Source organism: Cnephaeus nilssonii (assembly GCF_951640355.1).
Source record: "Cnephaeus nilssonii genome assembly, chromosome: 3".
NCBI classification, from domain to species: domain Eukaryota; kingdom Metazoa; phylum Chordata; class Mammalia; order Chiroptera; family Vespertilionidae; genus Cnephaeus; species Cnephaeus nilssonii.
Genome location: NC_137074.1, coordinates 41813734 through 41840310, shown reverse-complemented (window position 1 = coordinate 41840310; position 26577 = coordinate 41813734). Strand labels below are relative to the sequence as shown.

The window sequence follows — 26577 nt, the reverse complement described above, 5'->3', positions numbered from 1 at the left end:
AGTGTTCCCTGTAAGGTTTTTCCCCCTGTGACTCAGGTTCAGTGTAATCTTTTGAAACCTTATCATTGTAATAACAAAGTTAATCTCGCACACCAGTGTAATAGGAACTTTGAATAAGTTCCTTGGAAGTTAGCGTATTTATAAAACAACTAGCCGAAACCGGTTTGGCTCAGTGGATAGAGCGTTGGCCTGCGGACTGAAAGGTCCCAGGTTCGATTCCGGTCAAGGGCATGTACCTTGGTTGCGGGCACATCCCCATTAAGGGGTGTGCAGGAGGCAGCTGGTCGATGTTTCTCTTTCATCGATGTTTCTAGCTCTCTATCCCTCTCTCTTCCTCTCTGTAAAAAATCAATAAAATATATTTAAAAAATAAAAATAAAAAATAAATAAAACAACTAAAAGCCCTCAAATTTCTGCTGATTATAGAGTAATACCAGATTATGAACTGTGGGAAAACACCTGTTTTACTATGGTGATGTTGTGCAGTTATAGTCACTGGCATATTAATAGCTGATCCTCAGCACGAGGCACTATAGCATAAGGAGTGAACAGGTAGTTACCGATGAGATGCATGGGTTAATTCATAGCTGCTAAGCTGGAGAATTTTGCTGTCCCTCTTGATTGAAGTGGCCACTATTTGGAAGTTCTTTAGGGAAGAGCTTGAGATGGTCCGGATCATGTAAATACTCAAGGATGTTTTGAGAATTGGGAGAGGAAATGTCCTTGGTAGTTTCTTTAACTTGGGGGTAGGGACGATGGGAAAGCCTGATGTCAGCAGTCCTTGGGAGGACATTGTCTTTTTTAATTTAAAATAAGATTTTAATTTCCTTTTAATTTAGTTTTTAATATTTTGAGTCTCTTGAAACCTGTATCTAAAATTGTACAACAGTTCCCCTTAAAAAGATGTCTCCCAAGAGGTTTGTCATAAAGGCAGCTATGGGACTGAGGCAGTACAGAAAAGCTTTGACTTGGCCCAGAAAGGTTGGTAAGAAGAGGCTGCCCGTTCTGTGTTTGTGTTAAGACCTTGTGATTAAGGAGAGGGGAGGGAGAATATCCTGTAGGATCTGAGGCCTGTCCATTCTGATCATGCCCCAGGGACTGCTTTCTTTGTGGGGTGTGCCAGGCAGGAGTATTGCGGCCTTCAATCCCCCAGGAAGATGCGAGGCGCCTCGGTGTTGCCAGTCGCTGCCTGCCATCTCTGCATTCGTAAGAACTTGGGTGAATCCTCAGTCTCCAGGTTTAGGAAGGCCACCCTGCTGTTGTCCTGCTGTCAGGCAGGGGTTGTTCCGCCTGGAGAATGATTTCTGGCCCCTGCTATCTTGTCGCGGAGGCCTCCATGCAGGGGGAAGCCCATGGTTGCCCTGTCAGCAGACATTCCACTCTGGCAGCCTGAGAAAATGAGATGGGAAAAACCAGACAAGTGGTGCCCCGCAGTGTGGTGGGTGCACTAATGATCGCAGCCGCGGGGATGGTGTGAGTGCACACAGCAGGGAAAGTCTCTTGCGCAAGCATGGCCATTTATTTGCTCATGGATCGAATGTTCCTTGTTTCCCTCACCAGATGGGCACGTATGCTAATTAGACCGGACAGCCAAATGACCTTCTGGACATCATTCTGGATGAAGCCACAGCAGCGGGGACTGAGGCAGAAGCAGTTAGGGGAGATCAGTTAGGCAGAGTGGTTAGGAGCGATCAGGCAGGCAGGCGAGCAGTTAGGGGTGATCAGGCATGCAGGCAGGTGAGCAGTTAGGAGCCAGCTATCCCGGATTGCGAGAGGGTGCAGGCCGGGCTGAGAGACACTCCCCACCCCCCGTGCACTAATTTCGTGCGCCAGGCCTCTAGATGTATATAATTGGTGCAGTGTTCAGATGATTTTATGTTTGTCTTTCTCCTTCACGTATTAGATTTTATCTCTATTTTTATTAAGGTGTATAGAATTTTATTTTTAAATTTAACTTATATTTCTTGGTTGGTGACATTGAATTTAGAGTTTGAGACAACCAATTTAGAAGGTTATTCTGGATTTTGACCTTTTAGAAATACTAGAATGTACCCAGCATTAAGGTGGTGATTTTGAGGTGCGGGTCTGTTTGTTTACTCCTGCATCCCCAGCACCTAGAACAGGGCCTGGTCCTTAGCCCCTCAACAAATACTCATTGAGTGATGGACTATAAAATCATGTCTTTTTCAGAAAAGCTAGCTGTTCAAAATATATTATATAACCTGGTCACTTCTTTAGCTTTATTCCCCTTTCCTTTAATGTTAATTTCATTATACAAAAAGTTTTCCTCTTCATATTTAAACTCATCCATCTTACCTTTAATCGTTTCTGGCTTTGGGGGAAAATGGAGGCGATCTCCCTTCCATATCTGTATTAAATATGCCATTTAATTTTGTCTGTCCTATTTATTTTATCATTTTTATATAACTTTTTGGGGTTAATTCCAAATGGATTAATGTACGTATGAAACCTGGATATCAATTAATTCATCTCCAATCACTATTTATTGGTCCCCAAAATAGTCTCTGACTCACGTTTCTCTACCCTGTCACGTTATTTTTGTCTTCCTATAGTATAGTTTGAATAAATTAAGTCTTTTCCTTTGGTTCATTTCTATTTTAATTCATTCAACCTTAGAATTTTGATAACTCACTTTACAAAATGTTAATGTGGTAGGATAAATTTATTTTTACCTTTAAACAGGCATCCTTTTTTTTCCTGGCATGCTTGGCCAGGTAAGCTTTTTTAGGAAGCCTAGAAAGGAAGAGAAATTAGGCATCTAACCAAATAGTTACAAGCATGGGAGGACATCTGTACAGTTGCTGATGTTTTATGCTTTGCTTGCTTCTATTTTATGTTTAAATTCCAGTCTATAATGTATCTATCTTTTACCTTCTGCTCATCTTTGGCTTAAAAACAATCAGGAGTACATTGTTGTAATTAAGTAAAAATAGTTCATTTACATCCTAGTGTTCCAGTCATGTACTTGTGACTTTGACTCTGGAAACTACCATTTGCTTATAATGAGATTAGTTAGAAGAGTCAGAGATAGAGAGTCATAGTTTACTTTCATCTGATACTCACCCCGGGGAAGAGAGGAGGGCTGTCCAGAAGGGTGCATATGAGGTCATTGTGTACAGTCATGATTTGTTTGCTTATCTTTTTCTTTTAAAGGCACATAACGTAATGATTAGGAGCCTCAGCTGTGGAGCCTGGATTCAGATCCCTACTGTTATTTAACATGTGTGCCTCAGTGTCCTCAGCTGTACGATGGGGGTAATAATAGTACCTGCCTCATAGGGTTGTTACGAGGATTAAGTGAGTTAGTATCTGTAAAGCATTGAAAACAATGCCTGGCACATAGTAAATGCCATGCTAGTTTGTTATAAATTAATTGTCATCTTCGAGGAAGCAGTTTACCTTTACAGATACATGATAGTCATGAGATCTGGCTATAAACAAGGAAGTTGCCCTTGTGGTGGGGTGGGGTCTCAGGGAGTCAGCAGAGTTCATCAGGCCCAAACCACCCAAGATTTGGCCTTGTGAAGGGAGAGCTCTGCATAGAAACAGTAGCACCAGTTGAGTGTGCAAGAGAAAATGGCCCCACCTCAGAGCCACACAACTCAGTCTCTCCCTCCTGGAGAGACCTTCAAGAGAGTCTGTACCAAGGGCCCAAGCTGGCCACAGCCAGCTGATTGCTCTGTAGGGGCCACTAGGATTTGGGAAAGTGGGGCTGGTGGATCTCCCATGTGGGGGCTGCACTGGGTCAGGTGCTTGCAGAGGGAGGGATGGTTCCTGCCCAGAGCCTGTATACAACTCAGTCTCTGACACCTCTGAATTCACCCTCAAGAGCCCTCCAAGAAAGTCTACACTGTGGACCCAGGAAGCTGACTCCTTCGCAGGGGGTGAGCTCAGCAGGGTGGTGACAGGGAGTTGGGAGTATGGGCTGATGCCATATGGAGGGGAGTGCTCAACTCAGGTAAGATGGCGTGTGTGGGAGAGAAACTTAGCATAGGGACCCTGGCAGCTGCCCCTTCAGCTCTTTCCCTGGAGCCACACAACCCAATCTGTCCTCACAGAACGCCAGTCCACTCCAATCCATCCTCCCTCTGCTGGAGCCCAGGGTGAGTGGCCGCAAAGGAGATTTTGTGCATTGGCCCTTAAAGAGGGCGCCTGGGTTTCGAGCAGACTCGTCTCTCCCTGAGAATCCTTGCTGATTTTCACAGCCAGATGTTTGTGGGCTTCTTTCTGGCTCTGGTACTCTAGTCTGGGGAGCCCGGCATGGACTTGAGATCCCACGCTCCTCATAGGGACCTTTGCAGCTGAGATATCCCTCTGGATTCTTAGCTGCCACATGTGGGGGTGGGGCCAGCCCTTTCTCCCTCTCAGCCTTCCTCCCAGTCTCCATGTGGTTTCTTTTGTAAATTCTTGGTTATAAGACTTATATTCAGTCTTCACTTGGTTATTCAGGTTGATTGTTCTATATTTTAGCTGTGATTCCAGTTTGGACCTGGGAGGAGGTGAGTGTTACTTCCACCTTACTCTGCCGCCATCTTGGATCTCCAGGCTAAGCACTTTTTAGAAAATATTTTTTTTTAATTGAATTTTAGAGAGGAAGAGAGAGGGAGAGAAAGGAGGGGGGAGAGAGAGAGAGAGAAAGAGAGAGAGAGAGAGAGAGAGAGAGAGAGAGAGAAGGAGAGGAACATCAATGATGAGAGAGAATCATTGATTGGCTGCCTCTTGCACGCCCTACACTGGGGATCAAGCCCACAACCCAGGCATGTGTCCTGACTGGGAATCAAAGGGGTTCATAGGTCGACACCCAACCACTGAGCTTTTGAATTTGGCATTCTCCAATACAGGAAGTGACTTACTACCCAGGGGATGGCAGAACATGGCATTGTTATATAGAGTCAAAGAAACAAACTTAAGCAATAAGAGGATTTCATTGTTGTTAAGTTTGTTCACTTTTTTGTTCATGGGGTTTTTGTTTGTTTTTATGGCTATTAGTAGTCTTTATTTTACTTTTGTACTTTGTTTTTCGGAAGAATGTACCAAAATGCTTTAGTCTCCCCCTCATAATGTGTTTGTGTTGTTTATCTTTTACATATACTCACTCACCACAAACCTCAGTGCCGGGGAGCCCCATGTGGGAGCTGGCCCTTCAGTCTCCCTGCTTCCCCAGCTGCCTCTTCATGCTCCATCTAGAGCCCCTGGCCTGCCTTCGGACAGGCCCGGGAGAGTGGGTTCCCGCTCCAGGCACTAGAGCCTCTGCCCTGGGGTTGGAGCACAGCTCCTAGATAGCCACTGAGGTTTCTTGCAAGAAACCGGCCGGGGGGCCCGGTTGGAGCGTCGTTCCGTACACCAAAAGGTGGCAGGTTCGATTCCGGGTCAGAGCACATACCCAGGTTATGGATTTGATTCCTGGTTGGAGTTGGGGTGCGTGTGGGAAGCAGCCAATCGATGTTTCACTCTCATGTTGATGTTTCTCTCCTCCCTTCCTCTATAAAATCAACAAAAGCATTTCCTCAAGTGAGGAGGATAGATAGATAGATAGATAGATAGATAGATAAATTGCCTTTAAAAAAAGAAAGAAACTGGATGCTTTGGAGCCTGGAGAACTCCGCTCCAGAGTTCACGTGCCATCATTGTGTGTGTTGAGGTGGGCTCGAGCCATCCAGGCGTTATCCAAGTGGTGTTCACTGAGTTTCTTTCACACCACTGTGTTCTGGTGGGTTTGATTCCTTAGCAGTTGGGCTCCCAAGATCTTGGCCTGGTTTGCAAGTCAGGCGTGGGTGTGTGGGGATGATTCTGGAAGGATGAGCTGGGCCAGCCACTCATTGCTGATAGATAGGCCAAGTTGAGGAGATGCGGGCAGGGCAGGGCTGAGTGCCACGCAGCCCGCAGGAAGAGAGGGTGAGGGAGCAGAGGAGCCGTAGGCCTGCCCTTCGGCCCCAGAGTGAAGGAAAGGTGGGCTCTGCACTGTATCTGAGAGCAGGACCGAGTGCAGGAGGGAGGAGAGGCCACCTGGGAGCCAGGCTGTGGAGACAGCTGGTGGTGAGGGCTCAGGTACTACACAGGAGCCCGGGGCCAGGTGTGACCCCCGGGCGGGTTTCCGTCTGCAATGCCCAGGCTGGCAGAGCCACCACGGGGCGTTTGTAGCCAGAGACCCCGAGTCCTTCCCATTGGTGCTTCTGCCTGAGGGGGTGTGGCTCCCACCTGTTTCCAGCTCTAGTTGATGTTCTAATTCTTGCGGTTTTATGTTAAACACCCACTCTCTCACCAGCAAGATAAGTAATGTGACATCTGTAGGGGATTTATGTGCACCTGTGCCTGGTATGTCTCTAGGGGGGAAATACCTGAGAAATCTGCGCAGACAGATGTCCCCTTGCCTTGTGACATAATTTTACACTTAAAAATGGCAAATTTTATGTTATATGTATTTTGCCACAATAAAAAAAAGCCATTTAATTCAGCCATTCAGTAACTTCCACCCACCTTTCAATTAGAAATGATTGATCTGCAATGTAATCCTATATAATAAAAGCCAGTTGGCGGCGGGCGGGGCCTGCAAGCAGGCGGCACCAAGCCAGCCAAGGCAGGTGCCAGTGGGCAGAGAGAGGTGACCAGGTGCTGCCGCCCCCCCCCCCCCCCCCCATCACCCACTGGTGGCCTCCCGCAGAGGTTTATTCAGCTCGGCCGCACTGGCCTTCCTACTTTTACATTCCGGTTCAACCACGGCGTTTGTCAGATGGGGCGTTGGGAGCAAGTGCCCTTCCCTCTGGACACAGGGACTTGAGTGCGGGCCACATGTGTGTCTCCAGGTCGCCAGCAGAGTTGCCAGCAGACGCCAGCCACGATGGGCTGGCCCAGGAACCGGCTCTTCCTCCCGGTGCCCTGTGCCCTCCCCACCTCCTTCCTCCTCGGGTGCCCGTGTCCCTGACCGCAAAGCGGCCCCCCGAGGTCCCTCTCCCTGGCCGCCCCCCCACCACCGCCCATCGGCCCGCCAGGGACCCTGACAGGAAGGAGGAGGGAGCCCAATTCCTCCTGGCCAGCATCGGTGACAGAATATGTCTGAAGACCAAATGGTATACGTAAATTCGATTTATTTGGCAAAGTAATAGCTAAAATTCATGTCATTGAATTTCAGAAACACAGACTGCCTCATGCTCATATATTATTGATATTAAATAGTGAATCCAAATTACAAACGGAAGATGACATTGACTGTATAGTTAAGGCAGAAATTCCGGATATAGACCAGTGTCCTCAACTTTTTCAGATTGTAAAATCAAATATGGTACATGGACCATGTGGAATACAAAATCCACGTAGTCCATGTATGGAAAATGTTCAAAGGGATATCCGAAAGAATTTCCAAATGCAACTATTGGAAATATTGATGGATATCCCAAATACAAACGAAGATCTGGTAGCACCATGTCTATTGGAAATAAAGTTGTTGATAACACTTGGATTGTCCCTTATAACCCATATTTGTGCCTTAAATATAACTGTCATATAAATGTTGAAATCTGTGCATCAGTTAAAAGTGTCAAATATTTATTTAAATACATCTATAAAGGGCACGATTGTGCAAATATTCAAATTTCTGAAAAAAATATCAATCATGACGAAGTACAGGACTTCATTGACTCCAGGTATGTGAGCGCTCCTGAGGCTGTTTGGAGACTTTTTGCAATGCAAATGCATGACCAATCTCATGCAATCACACAAGATTAGCTATTAATTTGCCAAATGATCAGAATTTGTATTTTCATACCAATGATTTTGCCAAAGTATAGATAGGACTAAAAGGCATAACTCGACTTTGATGGCTTGGTTCTTATTGAATAGAGAAGATTCCGACGTGCATAATTATTATTATTGGGAGATTCCACAACATTATGTGTTTAATAATTCTCGTGGAGAAAATGCCAAAAGGGTGGGAATAAAGTATTAGGTAGGCTGTTCACTGTGAGCTTTAAAGAACCAGATGATATTACCTTAGACTTTTGCTTCTGCATGTAAAAGGTGCAATAAGTTTTGCTGATCTGCGAACTGTAGGAGGTGTAATTTATGATACATTTCATGAAGCTGCTAAACATCAGGATTTTTAATCAACGACACTGTCTGGAAAGATATGATTGATGATGTGATCATCCTTAATATGCCCAAACAACTATGGCAATATACACTGAGTGGCCAGATTATTATGATCTCTGAACGTATAATAATCTGGCCACTCAGTATATATCCTATATAATAAAAGGCTAATATGCAAATTGTCCCCTCGACCAGGAGCTCGACCAGCAGGCAGGCCAGCCAACCGCCCATGTCCCCTCCCCCTGGCAGGCTGGCTGGACCCACCCATGCACGAATTCATGCACTGGGCCTCTAATATATGTGTGTGTGTGTATATATACACATACATACATACACTGAGTGGCCAGATTATTATGCGTTCAGAGAGCATAATAATCTGTCCACTCAGTGTATATGCGTGTTTGGATGTCCTTCTGATGCAGACAAATTATGGGATGAGAATAAATCTCATTTTATTGAAGATTTTTGTTGGAAATTACACCGAAGAGAAGGTGCCTGTATGAACTGTGAAATGCATGCCCTTAATGAAATTCAAGAGGTATTCACATTGCATGGAATGAAATGTTCACACTTCAAAATTCCAGACTATCCTTTATTAACGAATACAAATACATGTGATGAATTGTACGAGTGACAGTAGGCAGAGGTTTTGATAAATTCTCTGAATGATGAACAGTTGGCAGCCTTTCAGACTATAACTTCAGCCATTGAAGATCAAACTGTACACCCCAAATGCTTTTTCTTGGATGGTCTAAGTGGTAGTAGAAAAACATATCTTTATAAAGTTTTAAAACATTATATTAGAGGTCATGGTGGTACAGTTTTACCCACAGCATCTACAGGAATTGCTGCAAATTTACTTCTCAGTGGAAGAACCTTTCATTCCCAATATAAATGACCAATTCCATTAAATGAAACTTCAATTTCTAGACTCAATATAAAGAGTGAAGTTGCTAAAACATTAAAAAGGCCCAACTTTTCATTATTGATGAATGCACCATGGCATCCAGTCATGCTATAAACGCCATAGACAGTTTACTAAGAAATTATGAATTTGAATGTTGCATTTGGTGGGAAAGTTCTCCTTCTCGGAGGGGATTTTCGACAATATCTCAGTGTTGTGCTTCATGCTATGCGATCAGCCATAGTACAAACAAGTTTAAAGTACTGTAGTGTTTGGGGATGTTTCAGAAAAGTTGTCTCTTAAAACAAATATGAGATCAGAGGATTCTGCTTATAGCAAATGGTTAGTAAAACTTGGAGATGGCAAACTTGATAGCAGTTTTCATTTAGGAATGGATATTGAAATCCCCCTGTGAAATGATTTGTAACAATCTGTTATTAAAGCTACCTTTGGAAATGGTATATCTATAGATAATATTAAAAATATATCTAAATGTGTGATTTTTTTGTTCAAAAAGTGAGCATGTTCAAAAATTAAATGAAGAAAATTTGGATATACTCGATGGAGATTTTCACACATATTTGAGTGATGATTCCATCGATTCAATGGATGATGCCGAAAAGGAAAATTTTCCCATCGAATTTCTTTTAAAAAAAAAAATCTTTATTGTTCAGATTATTACACTTGTTCCTCTTTTTTCCCCCCATAGCTCCCCTCCACCCAGTTACCATCCCACCCTCTGCCCTTACCCCCCACTATCCTCATCCATAGGTGTATGATTTTTGTCCAGTCTTTTCCCGCACCCCCCACACCCCCTTCCCCCCGAGAATTATCAATCCACTCCCTTTCTATGCCCCTGATTCTATTATATTCACCAGTTTATTCTGTTCATCAGATTTTTTATTTACTTGATTTTTAGATTCACTTGCCAATAGATATGTATTTGTTGTTCATAATTTTTATCTTTACCTTTTTCTTCTCCTTCCTCTTCTTACAGAATACCCTTCAGCATTTCATACAATACTGGTTTGGCAGTGATGAACTCCTTTAGCTTTTTCTTATCTGTGAAGCTCTTTATCTGACATTCAATTCTGAATGATAGCTTTACTGGGTAGAATAATCTTGGTTGTAGGTTCTTGCTATTCATCACTTTGAATATTTCTTGCCACTCCCTTCTGGCCTGCATAGTTTCTGTTAAGAAATCAGCTGACATTCGTATGGGTGCTCCCTTGTAGGTAACTAACTGTTTTTCTCTTGCTGCTTTTAATATTCTCTCTTTGTCTTTTGCTCTTGGCATTTTAATTATGATGTGTCTTGGTGTGGTCCTCTTTGGATTCCTTTTGTTCGGGGTTCTCTGTGCTTCCTGGACTTGTAAGTCTATTTCTTTCACCAGGTAGGGGAAGTTTTCTGTCATTATTTCTTCAAATAGGTTTTCAATATCTTGCTCTCTCTTTTCTTCTGGCACCCCCATAATTCAGATGTTGGTACGCTTGAAGTAGTCCCAGAGGCTTCTTACACTATCTTTATATTTTTGGATTCTTTTTTCTTTTTGCTTTTCCAGTTGGGTGTTTTTTGCTTCTTCGTATTTCAAATCTTTGACTTGATTCTTGCGATCCTCTAGTCTGCTGTTGGATCTCTGTATATTATTCTTTATTTCAGACAGTGTATGCTTAATTTCTAGTTGGTTCTTTTTCATATCCTCGAGGGACTCACTAAATTTATCGGCGGTTTCTAGAAAATTCTTGAAAAACCTTATAACCGTGGTTTTGAACTCTATATCCAGTAGTTTGCTTTCCTCCATTTCTGTCATTTGTGACCTGTTTCTTTGTCTCCGCATTTTGGCTGCTTCCCTGTGTTGATAGAGTGGCTTTGTGTGCTAGATGTCCTGTAGGGCCCAGTGACTCAGCCTCCCCAATTACCTGAGGTGGACACTCTTGTTGCACCTCTTTGTGGACTGTGTGCACAGTCTTGTTGTAGTTAAGCCTTGATTGTTGTTGGTATCACTGGGAGGAATTGACCTCCAGGCCAACTGGCTGTGAGGATCAGTTGTGTCTACAATAGGAGAACTGCTGTGTTGGAGACACCCTTATGGGGCAGGACTTGCTTCAGTGGGGCTTTGGTGCTCACTGAGTCTGCCCCCTAAGTGTGTCCCTTATGGATCTGAGGAGTTGTAATCTGGATGGTCCCACTCTGACCACTGGGTACACTGGCTCTTGGATCTCCAAGGAGGTGCAAATTTAGCCTCTGCCTGAGGCCACCCAGCAGGAGCTATGGAGAGATCTGCAGATTTTTCTTCTGTTTGGGGTTTGGAGGTGTCCAGATGAGGCCCAGCTGTGAAGCAGTGCAAGCTGCTGTGGAGCCTTGGGCCTTTTTTTGGAAGTTCTGGGGCTCTCTGACCCAGCTGCAGTTTGTTAGGTAATTTTAGATTGCAAAGGACCAGGCCATTCATATGCAAAAGCCTCTGCACACAGCTGGGGTGGAGTTGTAAATTGGGTGGGGCGGGATCTCCGGGAATCAACAGGGTGGAGCAAACAGCAATGGCTGACCTTCAGCCCTGCCCTAAGAGGCCCCTGCGGTAATCGCTGCAAGCACCTCTGAGAAAAAGCCACCCTCGTGTTCCGGCCCGATGCCAGACAGTCCAGTTTCTCCCTGTATGAGTCTGGTCCCCAGAGTCTCACCCAGAACTGGAGTTCAGAGTGTTTGGGAGCTTGTGTCTCCCTCCCGATTGAAAAAGACAACCGCATCCTCAGTTGCCAGCCCTTCCGCGCATGCCTCCGTACCTCCGCACTTTACTTCCACACCTCCTCTGAGTCTCAGTGTGCTTTTCTCTTCCCTTCTAGTTGTAGAATTTCCACTCGGCGAGCCTTCCTGTGGTTCTGGATGATGTCCGTTTTGTCTTTTAGTTGTAGTTTTGAAGTGGTTGTGTGAGGCAGCAAGTTCAGGTGTTTACCTATGCCGCCATCTTGGTTTCTATCCCCATCAAATTTCTTAATAGCGTTACTCCTTTTGGAATGCCGTGCAATCATCATGCTACTGAGAAATCTTAATAGTAAATGGGGTCTTTGTAATGGTACTAGATTTATTATCAAAAGATTACGACCTAACATAATCGAAGCTAAAGTATTAATAGGATCTACGGAAGGAGTGGTTGTTCTTATTTAAAAATTAATTTGTTCCTGTGTGACATTGGCCTCCCATTTAAATTAATTCGAAGACAGTTTCCCATGATGCCAGCATTTGCGATGACTATTAATAAATCACAAGAATAAACTCTATAGACAGAGTAGGAATATTCCTACCTGAACCCGTTTTCGGACATGGTCAGTTATATGTTGTTTTCTCTCGAGTTCAAAGAGTGTGTGACGTTAAAGTTGTAAATACTTCATCACAAGGGAAATTAATCAAGCACTCTGAAAGTGTTTTTACTCTTTTTTTAAAAATTTATTTTATTGATTTTTTTTTTACAGAGAGGAAGGGAGAGGGATAGAGAGTTAGAAACATCGATGAGAGAGAAACATCGATCAGCTGCCTCCTGCACACCTCCTACTGGGGATATGTCCACAATCAAGGTACATGCCCTTGACCGGAATCAAACCCAGGACCCCTCAGTTCACAGGCCGACGCTCTATCCACTGAGCCAAACCAGTTAGGGCAGTGTTTTTACTCTTAATGTATACAGGGAGATATTAGAATAAGTTTAATCAATTTATCAGTCATTGTATCAATGTTGTTTTTATTTCATATTTTTGTTTTTATATCATGTCTTTGTTGTTGTTATATCATGTTGTTTATTTATTAATAAATTCATATATTATTTTCATATACATTTTACTAATTTTCTTTCATCTCTGACACTTCTATTATAGAGAAAGGGCAAATAGCAATATTAAAATATTTCTTCTAATTAATTCACTTTCAATGTGTACGAATTCATGCACCAGGCTGCTAGTGTCATGATAAAAGCAAATGTCAAGAGAAAGATCTAATAGAATTCTATAATGCCTTCTAAGAGGTTAATATGCTCAATTAAAGTCATATACTCATGGGTTGCTTTTCAGTATTTGGCAGTACTTATCTGTGTGAAAAGACATTTTCAAAGATGAAATTGTAAAATCTTGTCACAAATCAGCATTAACAGAGGATGATTTGTAATGATTTTGATGAAAAGGAAAACCATTTTAAACTGCAGTTAAGTGGCTGCTTCCCTGTGTTTGTTTCTATGTATTAGGTAGAGCTGCTGTGTCTCCTGGAATTGATAGAATGGCCTTGTGTAGTAGGTGTCTTGTCGAGCCCAGTGGCTCAGCCTCCCTAGTCACCTGAGCTGGGCCCTCTAGGTGGGCTGTATGCACAGTGTTGTTGTAGTTGAGCCTTGATTGCTGTTGACATCACTGGGAGGAACTGACCTCCAGGCCAATTGACTGTTAAGACCAGCTAGGACTACAGTGGAAGAGGTGCTGTGCAGGACTTGCTTCAGTATGCTTTGGTGCTCACTGAGTCTGCCCCCTTGAATGTGTGGATGTATACAGTTGTAATCTGATAAGGTCTGAAGCTGTCCACTGGATGCACTGGCTCTGGGGTCTCCTGGGAGGTGTAAAGTCAGCCACTGCCTGAGGCGACCCAGCAGGAGCTACAAAGAGATCAACAGATGGCTGCTATTTGTATTGGGCTTGGAAGTGCCCAGGCGAGGCGAGGTGAGGTGAGGCAAGGCAAGGCTGTGAAACAAGGCAGGCTGGTGCTAGTGTGAGGTCTTGGGTCTTTTATTGATAGCTTTGAAGCGTGCTGATGCCAGCTACTGCTTGTTTGAAAGATTTTAGAAAAGTCTGAAGTCTGAGCCAGGATGTCCATTCATATGCAAAAGCTGCTGCAAACAGCTTGGGTGAGGCTGAGAATTGGATGGGATGGGGTCTCAGGGAATCACCATGGTGGAGCAAACAGTGTGGGTCATGCTGATGGAAACTCAGATATGGCTGCCAGTCAGCCCTGGGATGGGAGAGGTCCCAGCACAGGAACAATGATCCCTGTGAGCACCCCCATCTGGGAGAAAGGTGCCCCCCAAGTTCCTGCCCCAGGCCAGACAATCTAGTTCCTCACCATGTCCCTGGATCCCCCAAAGCTGCTATCCTAGCACTGTAGCCCAGAGGGATCGAGTTAATTTCGTGCACCGGCCCTTTAAGAGGGACTGCTGGGTGTCACTCAGCCACAGTTTCCCCTGGTTTTTATAGCCCAAAGTTACAGGGACTTCTCTTCCCAGCTCTGGAACCCTGGGCTGGGGATCCGATGCGGGGCTGGGACCCCTTGCTTCCCATGGGGGCCTCCGCAGCCTAGATACCCCACCCAATTAAAAAAATGCACACGTGGGTATCAGGCCAGCCTGTTCTGCGTCTCCACCCCTCCTACCAGTCTCGATGTACTTTCTTTACTTCTCTAGTACTGGGACTTCCATTCAGCCAGATTTCAGGTGGTTCTGAATGATGGTTGTTATGTATTTTACTTGTAATCTTGATGCAGTTGTGGGAGGAGGCAAGTACTGAGTACCAGTGTTTACTTACGCCACTATCTTGGTTCTCTTGATTTTTCACTCTTCTTTTCTAATACATGCTTTTAAGGCATTCACAATTTCACTCTATGCAGCATCCCACAAATTTTGATGTCTTATAATTTCTTACCATTTAGCTCAGACTTTTACTAATTTTCATTTGAGGTCATCTTTAACTCATATTATTTGGAATTGTATTGCATAATTTTTGACTATTAGGAAAATTTTCTTGTTATCTTTGTTATTGAATTTTAATGACGTTCTCAAGTAGTCAGAGACCATACACTATAAATTGTCAGTCTTTTGGAATTGGTTGAGGTTTGCTTTATGGCCCAGCATATAGTTCATTTTGGCAGATATCCATCCAATGTGCACTTGAAGTGGCATTACTCTCATTTTTTGTCGTCTTCTGAAGCTTTGGATATCCAAATAAGGCTGGCCCTTGTAACATTTTGTGCCTACTCTGTACATATTTCTAGTTTCTACTTTCATATATTAGGTTTTTGTGTTTTTTTGATAAATGATAGATCCTCCCTTCCCCCAACTGGTGGGCGGAATAACAGTAAACATGACGTATCCTGCAGCCCGGAAATACCTGAGTGCCTAACCATGTATCTTATATGGACTATACATTAAGCCACCAATCAGCACTTGTCAAATACCCTAAGCCCTTGTTCCTAAGTACCTGAGTGCCTAACTATATACCTTATATAGACCATACAGTAAGCCACCAATCAGCGCCCACCGAGTACCCTAGGCCCCCATTCCTTCCCATTCCTCCCCTCAAAAGGAGTGCTCACCTCTGCGTTGGTTGCTGCTCTCCCCTTGCGAGACAGCCCGGCAGGTCTTTCCTCTAATAAGCCTGTGTCACCTGGTTTTCGGCTCCCGACTGATCTTTCCGTAAAATATATTTTTAAAATTGATTTCAGAGAGGAAGGGAGAGGGAGAGATAGAAACATCAGTGATGATAGAGAATCATTGATTGGCTGCCTCCTGTATGCCCCACACTGGGGATCGATCCTGCAACCCAGGCATGTGCCGTGACTGGGAATCAAACTGTGACCTCCTGGTTCATAGGTCGCCACTCAACCACTGAGTCACACTGTGGGTGGTGTTTGTATTTTTAGTGTAACTTTCTTCTTTATCAATCCAGTATTTTCTTTTCTTCCCCTTGTGGTTATGGGCAGCCGAAAGGTTTAAAGCAAACCAAAAAACACCCTTGTGGTACTTGAATCTTGGCAGCCTTTATTTAGTTCATTATTAGGTTCCATAGTCCATACCCACTAAATAAGTGTTCACCTTATGCCTAAGGACTTGGTAGAGTAGTTCATTCTTTTTTTTTTTAAATTTCTTTATTGATTAAGGTGTCACATATTTGTCCTCATCCCCCCATTCCTATCCCGCACCCCTCCCCACGGCTGCCCCCACCCCCCTGTTGTCATTAACCATTGGTTAGGCTCATATGCATGCACACAAGTCCTTTGGTTGATCTCTCCCCCCTACCCCCAACCCTCCCCTCCCCTCCCTCTGAGGCCCGACAGTCCGATCGATGCCTCCTTGTTTCTGGGTCTGTTCTTGTTCATCAGTCTATGTTGTTCATCATTTCCCCTAGATGAGCGAGATCATGTGTTACTAGAAATATACTTATAAGAACCGAATGTGAGACGAGCAATAATAGTTATGCTGACAGGCAAATGAATCAGTCTGTAGTGAGTTTCTTTCTAGACCAACAGTTCTTTTGAGACCCAATTTCAATGTCCACCAGTTCCTTATGTGTACATGTCGGCACTGACTTTTCAGCTCTGGATGGTGGACAGATGGTGGTAATTCAGGTCCGACTCCCTCTGGTTTGGTCTCGCCCGGACCCAGGGGCGCGGCTTCACCCGGACTCAGGGGCGCGCGGCCTCACCCGGACCTGGGACCCAGCATCACCCGGGCCCAGGGGCGCGTGGCCTCACCCGGACCCAGGTGTGCACGGCCTCACCCGGATCCGGGGGCACGCGGCTCACCCGGACCCGTGATCCAGCCTCACCCGGACCTAGGGGCACCTGGCCTCACCCGGACCCAGGGGCGCGTGGCCTCACCCGGACCTGGGGGCGTGCGGCCTCACCTGGACCTGGGACCCAGCCTCACTCAGATCCAGGGGCGCACGGCCTCACCCGGACCCGGGACCCAGCCTCACCCGGATCCAGGGGCACACGGCCTCACCCGGACCCGGGATCCAGCTTCACCTGGACCCAGGGGCGCATGGCCTCGCCCAGACCCGGGGGCGTGCGGCCTCACCCGGACCCGGGACACAGCCTCACCTGGATCCAGGGGCGCACGGCCTCACCCGGACCCAAGATCCAGCTACACCTGGACCCAGGGGCGCGTGGCCTCTCCCGGACCCAGGGGTGCGACCTCACCCGGACCCTGGATCCAGCTTCACCCGGATCCAGGGGCGCACGGCCTCACCCGGACCCGGGATCCAGCTACACCCGGACCCAGGGGCGTGTGGCCTCACCCGGACCCAGGGACACGTGGCCTCTCCCGGACCCAGGGGGGGCAGCCTCACCAGGACCCGGGACCCAGCCTCACCTGGATCCAGGGGCGCACGGCCTCACCTGGACCCGGGATCCAGCTACACCCGGACCCAGGGGCGCGTGGCCTTCCCCGGACCCAGGGGTGCGGCCTCACCCGGACCCAGGGGCGCGTGGCCTCTCCTGGACCCAGGGTGGGCGGCCTCACCCGGACCCGGGACCCAGCCTCACCCGGACCCGGGGGCGCGCGGCCTCACCCGGACCCGGGACCCAGCCTCACCCGGATCCAGGGGCGCATGGCCTCACCTGGACCCAGGGGCGCGGTCTCACCCGGACCCGGGACCCAGCCTCACCCGGACCCAGGGGCGCATGGCCTCACCCGGACCCAGGGACACGCAGCCTCGCCCGGATCCGGGACCCAGCCTCAGCCGGACCCAGGGGTGTGCGGCCTTACCCGGATCCAGGGGTGCGCGGCCTCACCCGGACCCGGGACTCAGCGGGGCTTTGTCTTCTTGATCCCAATTTCTGTCGGTCAATTCCCTCACAGCAGTTCCTTCCGCCATTTGCTCAAAGCTCCGGGGCGGCTGCCGTGGAACTCGCTGGGCAGCGGGCTTGGCGAAGCTCTGGGGCACCCGGTGCACGGCGGTGGGCTGGTCCTAGGTCGCTGCGGCGGCACTCGGGTCTGCAGCAGCGGCCGGTCGCCGGGCGTGCGCACCTGGCCGCTTCTGGGGCGCAGAGATTCTCGAATGACTTGGAGGTCAGCAAGCGCGGAGTCTCCCACCCCATGACCCCCAGGGGCTCGTCTGTCCGTGCTCGGCAGCGAGCGGAGCTGTCCCCTCAGCCGGAGACCGCCGGGGGAACCGCGCCGAGGACGTTCCAGGCCGCCATTGTGTCGCCAGAGCCGTAGTTCTTAAAGTGTGATATTTGGCTCACCGGCATCAGCATCAGCATCATCCCGCGTCCCCCTCTCTTTTATTCTAGTTGTAGAGCATCCGCTCAGCCAGCCTTCCTGTGGTTCTGGATGGTGTCTGCTCTGTTTTCCAGTTGTAGTTTCAAAATTGTTGTGGTAGGCAACAATCAGGCGTCTGCCCTATGCTGCCATCTTGGTCCTCCAGAAGATTCTTTTTTTAAAAAAATATATTTTATTGATTTTTTTCAGAGAGGAAGGGAGAGGGATTGAGAGTTAGAAACATCAATGAGAGAGAAACATCAATCAGCTGCCTCCTGCACACCCTCTAACGGGGATGTGTCCGCAACCAAGGTACATGCCCTTGACCGGAATCGAACCTGGGACCCTTCAGTCCGCAGGCCGACGCTCTATCCACTGAGCCAAACCGGTTTCGGCAGAAGAAGATTCTTAAGTAACCTTATAAATGTGGTTCTGAACACTGTGTCGTCCATTAGTTTACTTTCCTTCATCCCTTCTATTCGTGACCTGCTTCGGTGTCTCCACCTTTTGGCTGCCTCCCTATGTTGATGGTGTGGCTTTGTGTGGTCAGTGACCTATAGGAGCCGGTAGCTCAGCTTCCCCAATCTCCCTAGGTGGTCGCTCTTGGTACCCCCCCTTGTGGGCTGAGTGCAAAGTCTTGGTGTTGTCAAGCCTTGATTGCTATTGGTACACTGGGAGGATTTGACCTCCAGTCCAATTGGCTGTGAGGATCAGCTGTGTCTACGCCGGGCGACAGCCTTATTCAACTAGACTTGCAAAATTGTAAAAGCCTCTGTGCTCAGCTTGGATGGGGCGGAGTTTCAAGGTGGAGCCTACAGCCTTGGCTTCCCGTCAGCCCCGCCCTATGAGGTTCCTGGGTCTCAGTGTCCCTCTGTACTCCCTGCAAACACCTCTGAGAGAAAAGCGCCCTGGAGTTTCACCCGTTGCCAAACAGCCTAGTCTCTCCCCCAATGAATATGGATTCCCAGATTCTTGCCCGGAACTGGGTTTCAGTGTAGTCGGAACTGGGGCTCAGCGCAGTCTGGTGCTTTTGTCTCCTTCCCACCAGGGCAATTCAGCGGCACAGTCAACAGATCATCCTCTGCGCGCATTCCCGTGCGCGCCTCCAGTGCTCTGCCTTTCGCCGCTCCTCTGCGTTTCCGCCTTACAGCCCAGATTCCCCCAGTATGAGCCTGGCTTCCCAGGGTCTCGCCCGGAACTGGGGCTCAGTGCAGTCGGAACTGGGGTTCAGCATGGTCCGGAGCTTTTGTCTCCTTCCCGCTAGGGCAATTCAGCGGCACAGGCAACAGTCCGTCCTCTGCGCGCATTCACGTGCGTGCCTCCAGAGCTCTGCCTTTCGCCGCTCCTCTGTGTCTCCGCCTTACCGCCCAGATTCCCCCAGTATGAGCCTGGCTTCCCAGGGTCTCGCCCGGAACTGGGGTTCAATGCAATCTGGAGCTTTTATCTCCTTCCCGCTAGAGAACGCCAGCCAGGCCGTCAGCCGCCCCTTCCTCTCCGGCTCCGTCCTCCCCGCACGCACGCGTGCTCGTGTCTCCGCCTGTGTCTCCATACCTCAGGCTTTTACGGCTCCTCTGATTTTCCTTGTGGTTTTCTCTTTCCTTCTAGTTGTGGGCATTTCAGTCAGCCAGCTTTCCTGTGGTTCTGGATGATGTCCGTTTTGACTTTTAGTTGTATTTTTGAAATTGTTGTGCCAGGCTGTAGGTTAGATGTTTAACCTATGCCGCCATCTTGGTTTCCCTCATTCTTTTCTTGGTGTTGACTCATTTGTCATTGTGTTGTTACTCTCTTGAGATTGATCTGCCTTGCCTTTGACAAAGGAAAAAATGTGCTTCCCTTTTGCCTGGGCTGTGTAGTTTCCTGATATTAAGCAGCAGCACCTCGCCTGTGAATTAAAGCTATTGTATTTGAGGAACAATCCATTGAGGCGCCCACTCCTATGATCCCTATGCATGAATTCGGCTCTTTCAGTTCAGCTAATATTTGGCATCTGTTCTGTGTGGAAAGGAGTTGGGAGTGTAACAATATTTTGTGTAAAGCGCAGTGTGTTAGGTGCTGCAGCCCTTAACTCTCGATTTGGGGAAATATTTGTGATGATGTGAGAAAAGGATGATGTACTTAGAATCCTCTCTTGAGGAAAAATGCTCGATTCTGGAACAGGAAGGCATGCGCTTTTGTTCCTTTTAGAGAAAATGGGGATAGATTCTTGGCCCACCCTCTTCTGTCACAGCCAGACATTGAATTTCATGCATTTCTGTTCATCTGATTAATTGATATTTATAAGTTTTATAGCAAATATGTATAACTTTGTATTTCACCTCATGAGACCCTCGGCTTCATGCTGCAGAAATTTGGGTATGGAGCTCTTTAGCTGTGCAGCCAGGGCGAAAACCCTGTTCTGCTCTCCCCGTTGCTGATAAGAGGGAAGGACAGGAGGCATGTGTACATCTTCTTCCTGCGTGACGGGGCTGCCTACTTGGGGGTGATCTTTAATTTTTTGTCATAGAAAATGGGCAAAGGATTTGCTGTTATTAGTGAAGTAATTGTCTCTCAGCCCATATTGGGAAATGAAAGATAAAGCATTTTGGTGACAAACATATAAATTTTAGAACGTACAACACAAAGAGTGAATTCTAATGTGAACTGTGGGCTTCCGTTCAGAGTAATTGTGTCAGTATTGGCTCATAAGTAGCACATGAGCCACACTAATGCAAGATATTCCCAACGGGAAATGGATGGGAAGGAGAGAGGGCAGATGAGACGGTACATGGGAACTCTGTACTTTCTGCTCAATGTTTCTGAACCTAAAAGTGCTCAGAAAAATAAAATGAATTCTATTAGTTTAGAAGTTTTAGGTACCTGGTTTTTAATGCTCCTAAACAGGTACATACCATACAAGATGTTTAACCCACTGACCTTTGGAATGTCTCAGTCGAGATGAATCTGGCTTGCAGTTTCATCCGTTATGTTCTGATGCTCTGATGTCTGCTCAAACAGTTGGAATGTCAAGATGCCTTGGAGACCGCAGCCCGAGCTGAGGGCCTTTCCCTGGATGTCTGCACGCGTTCTCAGCTCAGAATCCTGGATGAGGAACATCCCAAGGGGAAGTACCATCATGGCTTAAATGCTCTGAAGCCCATTCGGACCACTTCCAAGTAAGAGGTTCTCCTGGTGACTTCTCCGTGAAGCACCAAAAGCAGTGCTGAAAATGCGGGCAAAGATTAGACCACTTGGGGAGCCCCGTTTTTAGTCCGGAACTCTGTTTTACTAAACAGCGTATTTTAAGTGCCGGCTGGCCTCTCAGTGTGTGTTGACAGTTTTGTGCTTTGGGTTTTCTCTCCTTAGATACCAGCACCCAGTGGACAATGCTGGGCTCTTCTCCTTTATGACTTTTTCCTGGCTTTCTCCCCTGGCCCGCCTGGCCCACAAGAAGGGAGAGCTCTCCATGGAGAACGTGTGGGCTTTGTCCAAGTACGACTCTTCTGATGTGAACTGCAGAAGGTAGGCGTCGCTGGTCCACCCCGGTGTCCCACATACTGGATGCGTAGGGCCTGAGCTAGGGGTGTGGGTCCAGCAGTGTGAAGTCCTCAGCTCTGTCCTTTTAAGATCGGGGCTAGTGGGTGGAGGGAGGGTAGCTGGGATGACTTTCTCTTTGCTCTTCTGCTTTATCTCCTATTTGACCTTTAATCCTGTTTTAACCACAGGCTTTCTCTCTCTCTCTCAGCCCCGCTTCTCTTCCTGAGTCTACAGGGAGATTATGTTGCTGCCTTGTGACAGAATACATTTTTATGGTAGCTGATTGTCATGATTAAAATCTAGTTTACAACTCTACATCTTACCACAGGATCCTTCAGAAAGGGTTAGGGGTCCTAGAGAAAGGAAGTCCTTATCCACAAACAAAAGCTATGCAGGGATAATCTTTCTGGGTGGAAGGAAAGACTTTTGTTCTCATCTGTGTTTTCTGTATCCTGAGAGGCTCCCTGTGCGGGGTAAATATGTAGACACTCAGGAAGGGTATTTTTTTCTCAGAAGGTGAAGGCTAGGTACATAATTTGGAAAGGAAAGACTCTTGTGAGTGGTGTCAAAGCCTGGAGACAAAAAGTGATGGCAGGAGGGAAGCTAGGGTGTGTATGTTCCCTGGGGAGATGTGTAACGGAGGACATGTGCCCTTGTTAAGACTAGAGAGACTCTGGCAAGAAGAGCTGAATGAAGTTGGGCCAGAAGCTGCCTCCCTCCGAAGGGTTGTGTGGATCTTCTGCCGCACCAGGCTCATCCTCTCCATCGTGTGCCTGATGATCATGCAGCTGGCTGGCTTCAGTGGACCAGTAAGTTCTAACCATCCTTTCCGACAGTGTCCAGGGGCCCGGCCATGGCCAGCTCTAACGCTCTTGTTCTGTTGCAGGGGTTGTGCTCACCTTTGGGCTAGTTAGCAGCCTTAGAGATGCCTCCAGGTCGAAGGAAAGGGAACAATTGATTTTGGAGTGAGTGGCTTGTCAGCAGCTGGAAGGATGTGGGGGCCGCGTTGCCAGATAAGAAACGGAACTGGCTTGCTGTCCTGGGGCGGAGGGGAAACTGAATGAGTCTGGCTCTGCACAGGACTGTGCTCCTTTGCTGTGTGTCGACATGAAATGACAGTCTTGGTTTGGGAAGGTGTGTCTCTCAGTGCTGTGTGTGGGCGAGAGCAGCCTGGTGTGGCATAGGCTGTTGAGCTGGTGCCGGTGACACACCAAACACCTGGAGGCAGAGTTGTCACGTGTTTGATGGTTCTGTAGCAAATGAGTCCTGAAGAAACTAGAGGACTGTTGAGGTTTTTAGAGTGTAACCTGGAGTCCATTCTCAGTTTGGTCTGCATTGTAAACTGTACGGCAAATGTTGGGGTGGCAACCGTGGTTTTTTCCTAGTGTGTACTGAAGCAGAGTAGGTAAGAGTAACATTCACCTGTCTTCTGGACACCTGTTTCTTACACCTGCTGTGCTGCCTTACACTTGAGCCTTTGATTAAATCTATTCTCTACATATTTGCCTTGAGGCATTGGAGCAGTAGTGCTACTGTACTGTGCATTCCCATGTGTGGGTAAGCTGGAGGTTCATGGGTTGGGTAAGTATGTGCCTAAGATGCATGGTGATTAGGTAAAGCTAATTTACAGTTTTTCTGCTTTAAAAAAAAAATGTTTGATGCCTTTAAAAAAAAAGTTTTGACCTCTTTTCTGAAGCAAAAACACTACTTTTCTGGTATTGGGTTTCTCCGTTTATTGACCATCTGACACATTTTTGTGTAAGTTTTAAGAGGGACTGTATAACTGAATATTACGTTATTGACCAGAATGGCAAACGTTTTCGTAGGGCCATCTTCCCCCAAGAAGAGCTTCTGTCATTGTTTCACTACAGGGCTGGTGGCTGCTCTGATCCTTCATAGAATTCTTTCAACTGGGTAGCACGCTATACAGGCTTTATTGATTACATTTGGCCAATGCGAGAACTTGTTTGGCTCCTCTCACCAAAAAACTATTATTCCATGGATGGTTGGGATTTTCACTTTTTACTTGGGAAAAAAATTACCTATGCATGTTCACTTCGGGGGCCTACAGTCACTCCCTTGAGCATCTGAGTATTCCTTCATCTCCCTTTAAAAGCACAGCTCACTGAAACACTAATCTTTAGTAAATTCTCCTAGGTGCCAGGGAAAGCTGGGAGAGTCTTCCTTACATAGGTAAAAAGCAGCATGCTTTTCCTTCTCTACCCTTGGGGAAGAGCACCGTAAGGCCTGTATTAGTTCATGGGATTCGTCCTAGAACAGTTGAGAAAGCAATGGTCCCGTCCACAGTCTCTCTCATTGACAAAAAGATTTAAAATTGTAAACAATGCATACTTCTTTTTTTTCTTCTTTTTTTTTGAGCTCCAATTCTAATAACTTACTTTTCAATTGGAAATTGAAGAAACAGGCTGGCTTTGAGATTAGTACCAACCACGCTTAAATCCTTTTGAGGAACATCTGTTTTAGATTTTTGCACATTTGCTAATATGGCACAACTTTCCAACTGGCTTAGTCTGTTCTTACAGAAATCTACATAAGAACCCGCTCCCCAAATACGGCATATTTCTCATCTCCCCTCGGGCCTCACTGACCCTTGCTGGCCATATGCAAAGCAGGTGAAACACAATCAAGTTATTGCATTTTGTTTTTAAACTGCTGGCCAGCCAGGGCTGGACGTCTGTGATCCAAGGATTCAGTGATGCCCATGGACCAGCACTCTGTGCAGGGTGTGTCCAAGGGTTGCCGTAACGTTAGTGGAATACCAGAATCTATAAGGATATGGCCCCCACCTAAGATGAGGGGCCAAATGGCTGAATTTACAGAGCTGATTTGTGTGGCCGCCTTGGACTAAGAGCTTAAAAGACCAGGCCTGACCTATGATGCGTGTGCAAAGAATTAGCATCCTCCCTGTAGATCTGCAAGAGAAGGCTACCTCCTGCAGAGCTATCTCTTGGTGAATGCTAACTCAGCTCAAGGGCCTTTTGGGGAAAGGACAGTGAAAAGCCTCTAGAGAGGTAAGTTTTCCACCCTTCCGACCTCTCTCCAGCTGCAGCTTGCTTGATGCTGTCAGAATCTGGATTTGGGGGGAGTCTCTCTGTAGTGGAACCAGTGAGAAGCTGTTCTTTAGAATTTTCAGGATTGGCTGTATTCTGCGGTCAGAATGAGAGAGTCAAGCTGGGCAGAATCTCTCGCCAAGAGTTCAGGTAAGGTAATGTTTATTCACTGGGAATGTTTTCCACAGCCAGACAGCTCTGCTGACAGTCTCACATTTTCTCCCAGTTTGTTTAAATTTACATGATAAATTTGTAACTTTTTTAAACATAATTTTGGTTGGATTTGCCATGAAAAACTTTTTTTTTTCTTTATCCCATACAAAATGGTTTGAAATGTAACTGTTTTTTAAAAACCGTGTTGTTGGAAATGCTTTAATCTGCTCTGCTGTTTCCTCTCCTCCCCTCCCCCTTTGAAAGCTTGGCATAGTGTAAGCATTCATTATGTCTTTTACCTTCCCCGGCTCCTCCCCTGTGGGAGGTAGTTACGCTATTACCGGTGCTGAAAAATGGCACCCAAAAGGTATGGGAAAGAAAGAACCCCAAACTACAACCTGCTGTCTTTTCACGCCTTCCTTTGGAGACTGTTCCTTCAGGTGCCGAGGTGTATGAGAAAATGCTTTACTGCATCGCCATCTTGCTGAGTTGCTTCACGTGAGGAAAATGGGGTTCTGACCGTGCCACTCAGCGACTCGGTTCCACATTTTGGATTGCATACTGGAAAAGAAGCCAGTCTTCTTGCTAGTAAACCAACAGACCAAGCTGTATGCAGTGGTGACCCACACAATGGATATAAACCTAAAAATGAGGGAGGGGAAAGGTGGAATACGATAGTTCTTGCAATCTGAAATCTCCTACTTATTAAATCAGGTTATTTACTGAGACTTGACATAAATCTGATTGGTGGGGATCTCTTAGGATCTAGTGGACATCTGGTATTATTTTCCTCGCAGGAAAAATGAGAAATGCCAATTAACCCAGAGAGAGTCTGGGTTCTGGGGTCAGCGTTAGCTTCTCAGGACAGTTGTGCCTGGCCTCCATTTTTGTCTGTCATTCAGAGCTGGTTTCCAGCTAGAGCCCCCTTCGCTGGGAGGATCTGGGGTAGGTGGGTGGCTGGGTTTCTTGTTTATTTTTTTTCCCCATCCTTCTGGGTAGGGGATTGGTTTGGCTTTCTTTTGTTGTGGCTTTGTTTTGTTTCATTTTGGGCAAGATCAATTTTAGCTACAAGGATTTGAAAAGACTGAAGGATGCCACCCATTTTTCCTTGAGGCCTAGATCTTTGTATTCTGTCCTGAGCAGAAGTCATTCCTCATAGCCTAGCGAACCAATAGTGTCAGTGATTTTAAGTAGAGTTACCTCTTTGGGGAGGTTGGGGCTTTGTTTTGTTTTAATTCTTTTTCCTTAGCAGCAAGGTCTTGATTCCTGGAGAATCTACTCCATTGCAGACTCCCTGCAGCGTCAGGAGCACTGACCGATTAAGTGCTGTCAGCTTGATGTACTAATGCGGACTCTGGAAACAGATAATGGTTCTATTCTGTATTCCCACCGTGTGTGGCTAACACAACGGCCAGCGGCCAGATGACCTGTTAGATGGCTAGCCTTGTATACCCCGACTCTGTATGTTCCCATGTATATTACCGCAGTGCTCCTCCTGTTGTACAGTGTCTGTGAGATGCTCTTTGAAGATGGTACTTTTTTTTTCATTTTTCAATAAAAGTACATTACCTCCCACTTCCTGGTATTTAATCCTGTTGCTGAATGTGCCTTGTGTGAGTGTGTGCTCCAGCGTTGCAGGACCCCAGAGCTGGAGGTGGCACTTGGTGGTCCTTGGGGGCTGGTTGCCTTCCTCACTGCAGGTGGTGTTAGACATGTGCTACCTGAGGTAACATGTTTTTGTTTTCGGGAGGGAGCGGGGAGCGGGGAGGACCCACGGGAGGGTCTTTGGATTTGTGAAAGTCTGCTCCGTTTGCTCCCTTCTGTGC

The 26577-nt window shown here is 46.7% G+C and overlaps 1 protein-coding gene across 4 annotated transcripts in view; it reads left to right on the top strand.

Moving 5' to 3' along the window:
• ABCC5 (ATP binding cassette subfamily C member 5) overlaps positions 1-26577 on the top strand; it is a 93894-nt gene that overhangs the window by 13067 nt on the left and 54250 nt on the right. For all 4 annotated transcript variants that reach the window (XM_079765220.1, XM_079765221.1, XM_079765222.1 and 1 more), the window contains exons 3-5: positions 21009-21166; positions 21357-21512; positions 22189-22336. In XM_079765220.1, coding sequence (XP_079621346.1) covers positions 21009-21166; positions 21357-21512; positions 22189-22336 — 462 coding nt within the window. The remainder of the gene's footprint in view (positions 1-21008; positions 21167-21356; positions 21513-22188; positions 22337-26577) is intronic.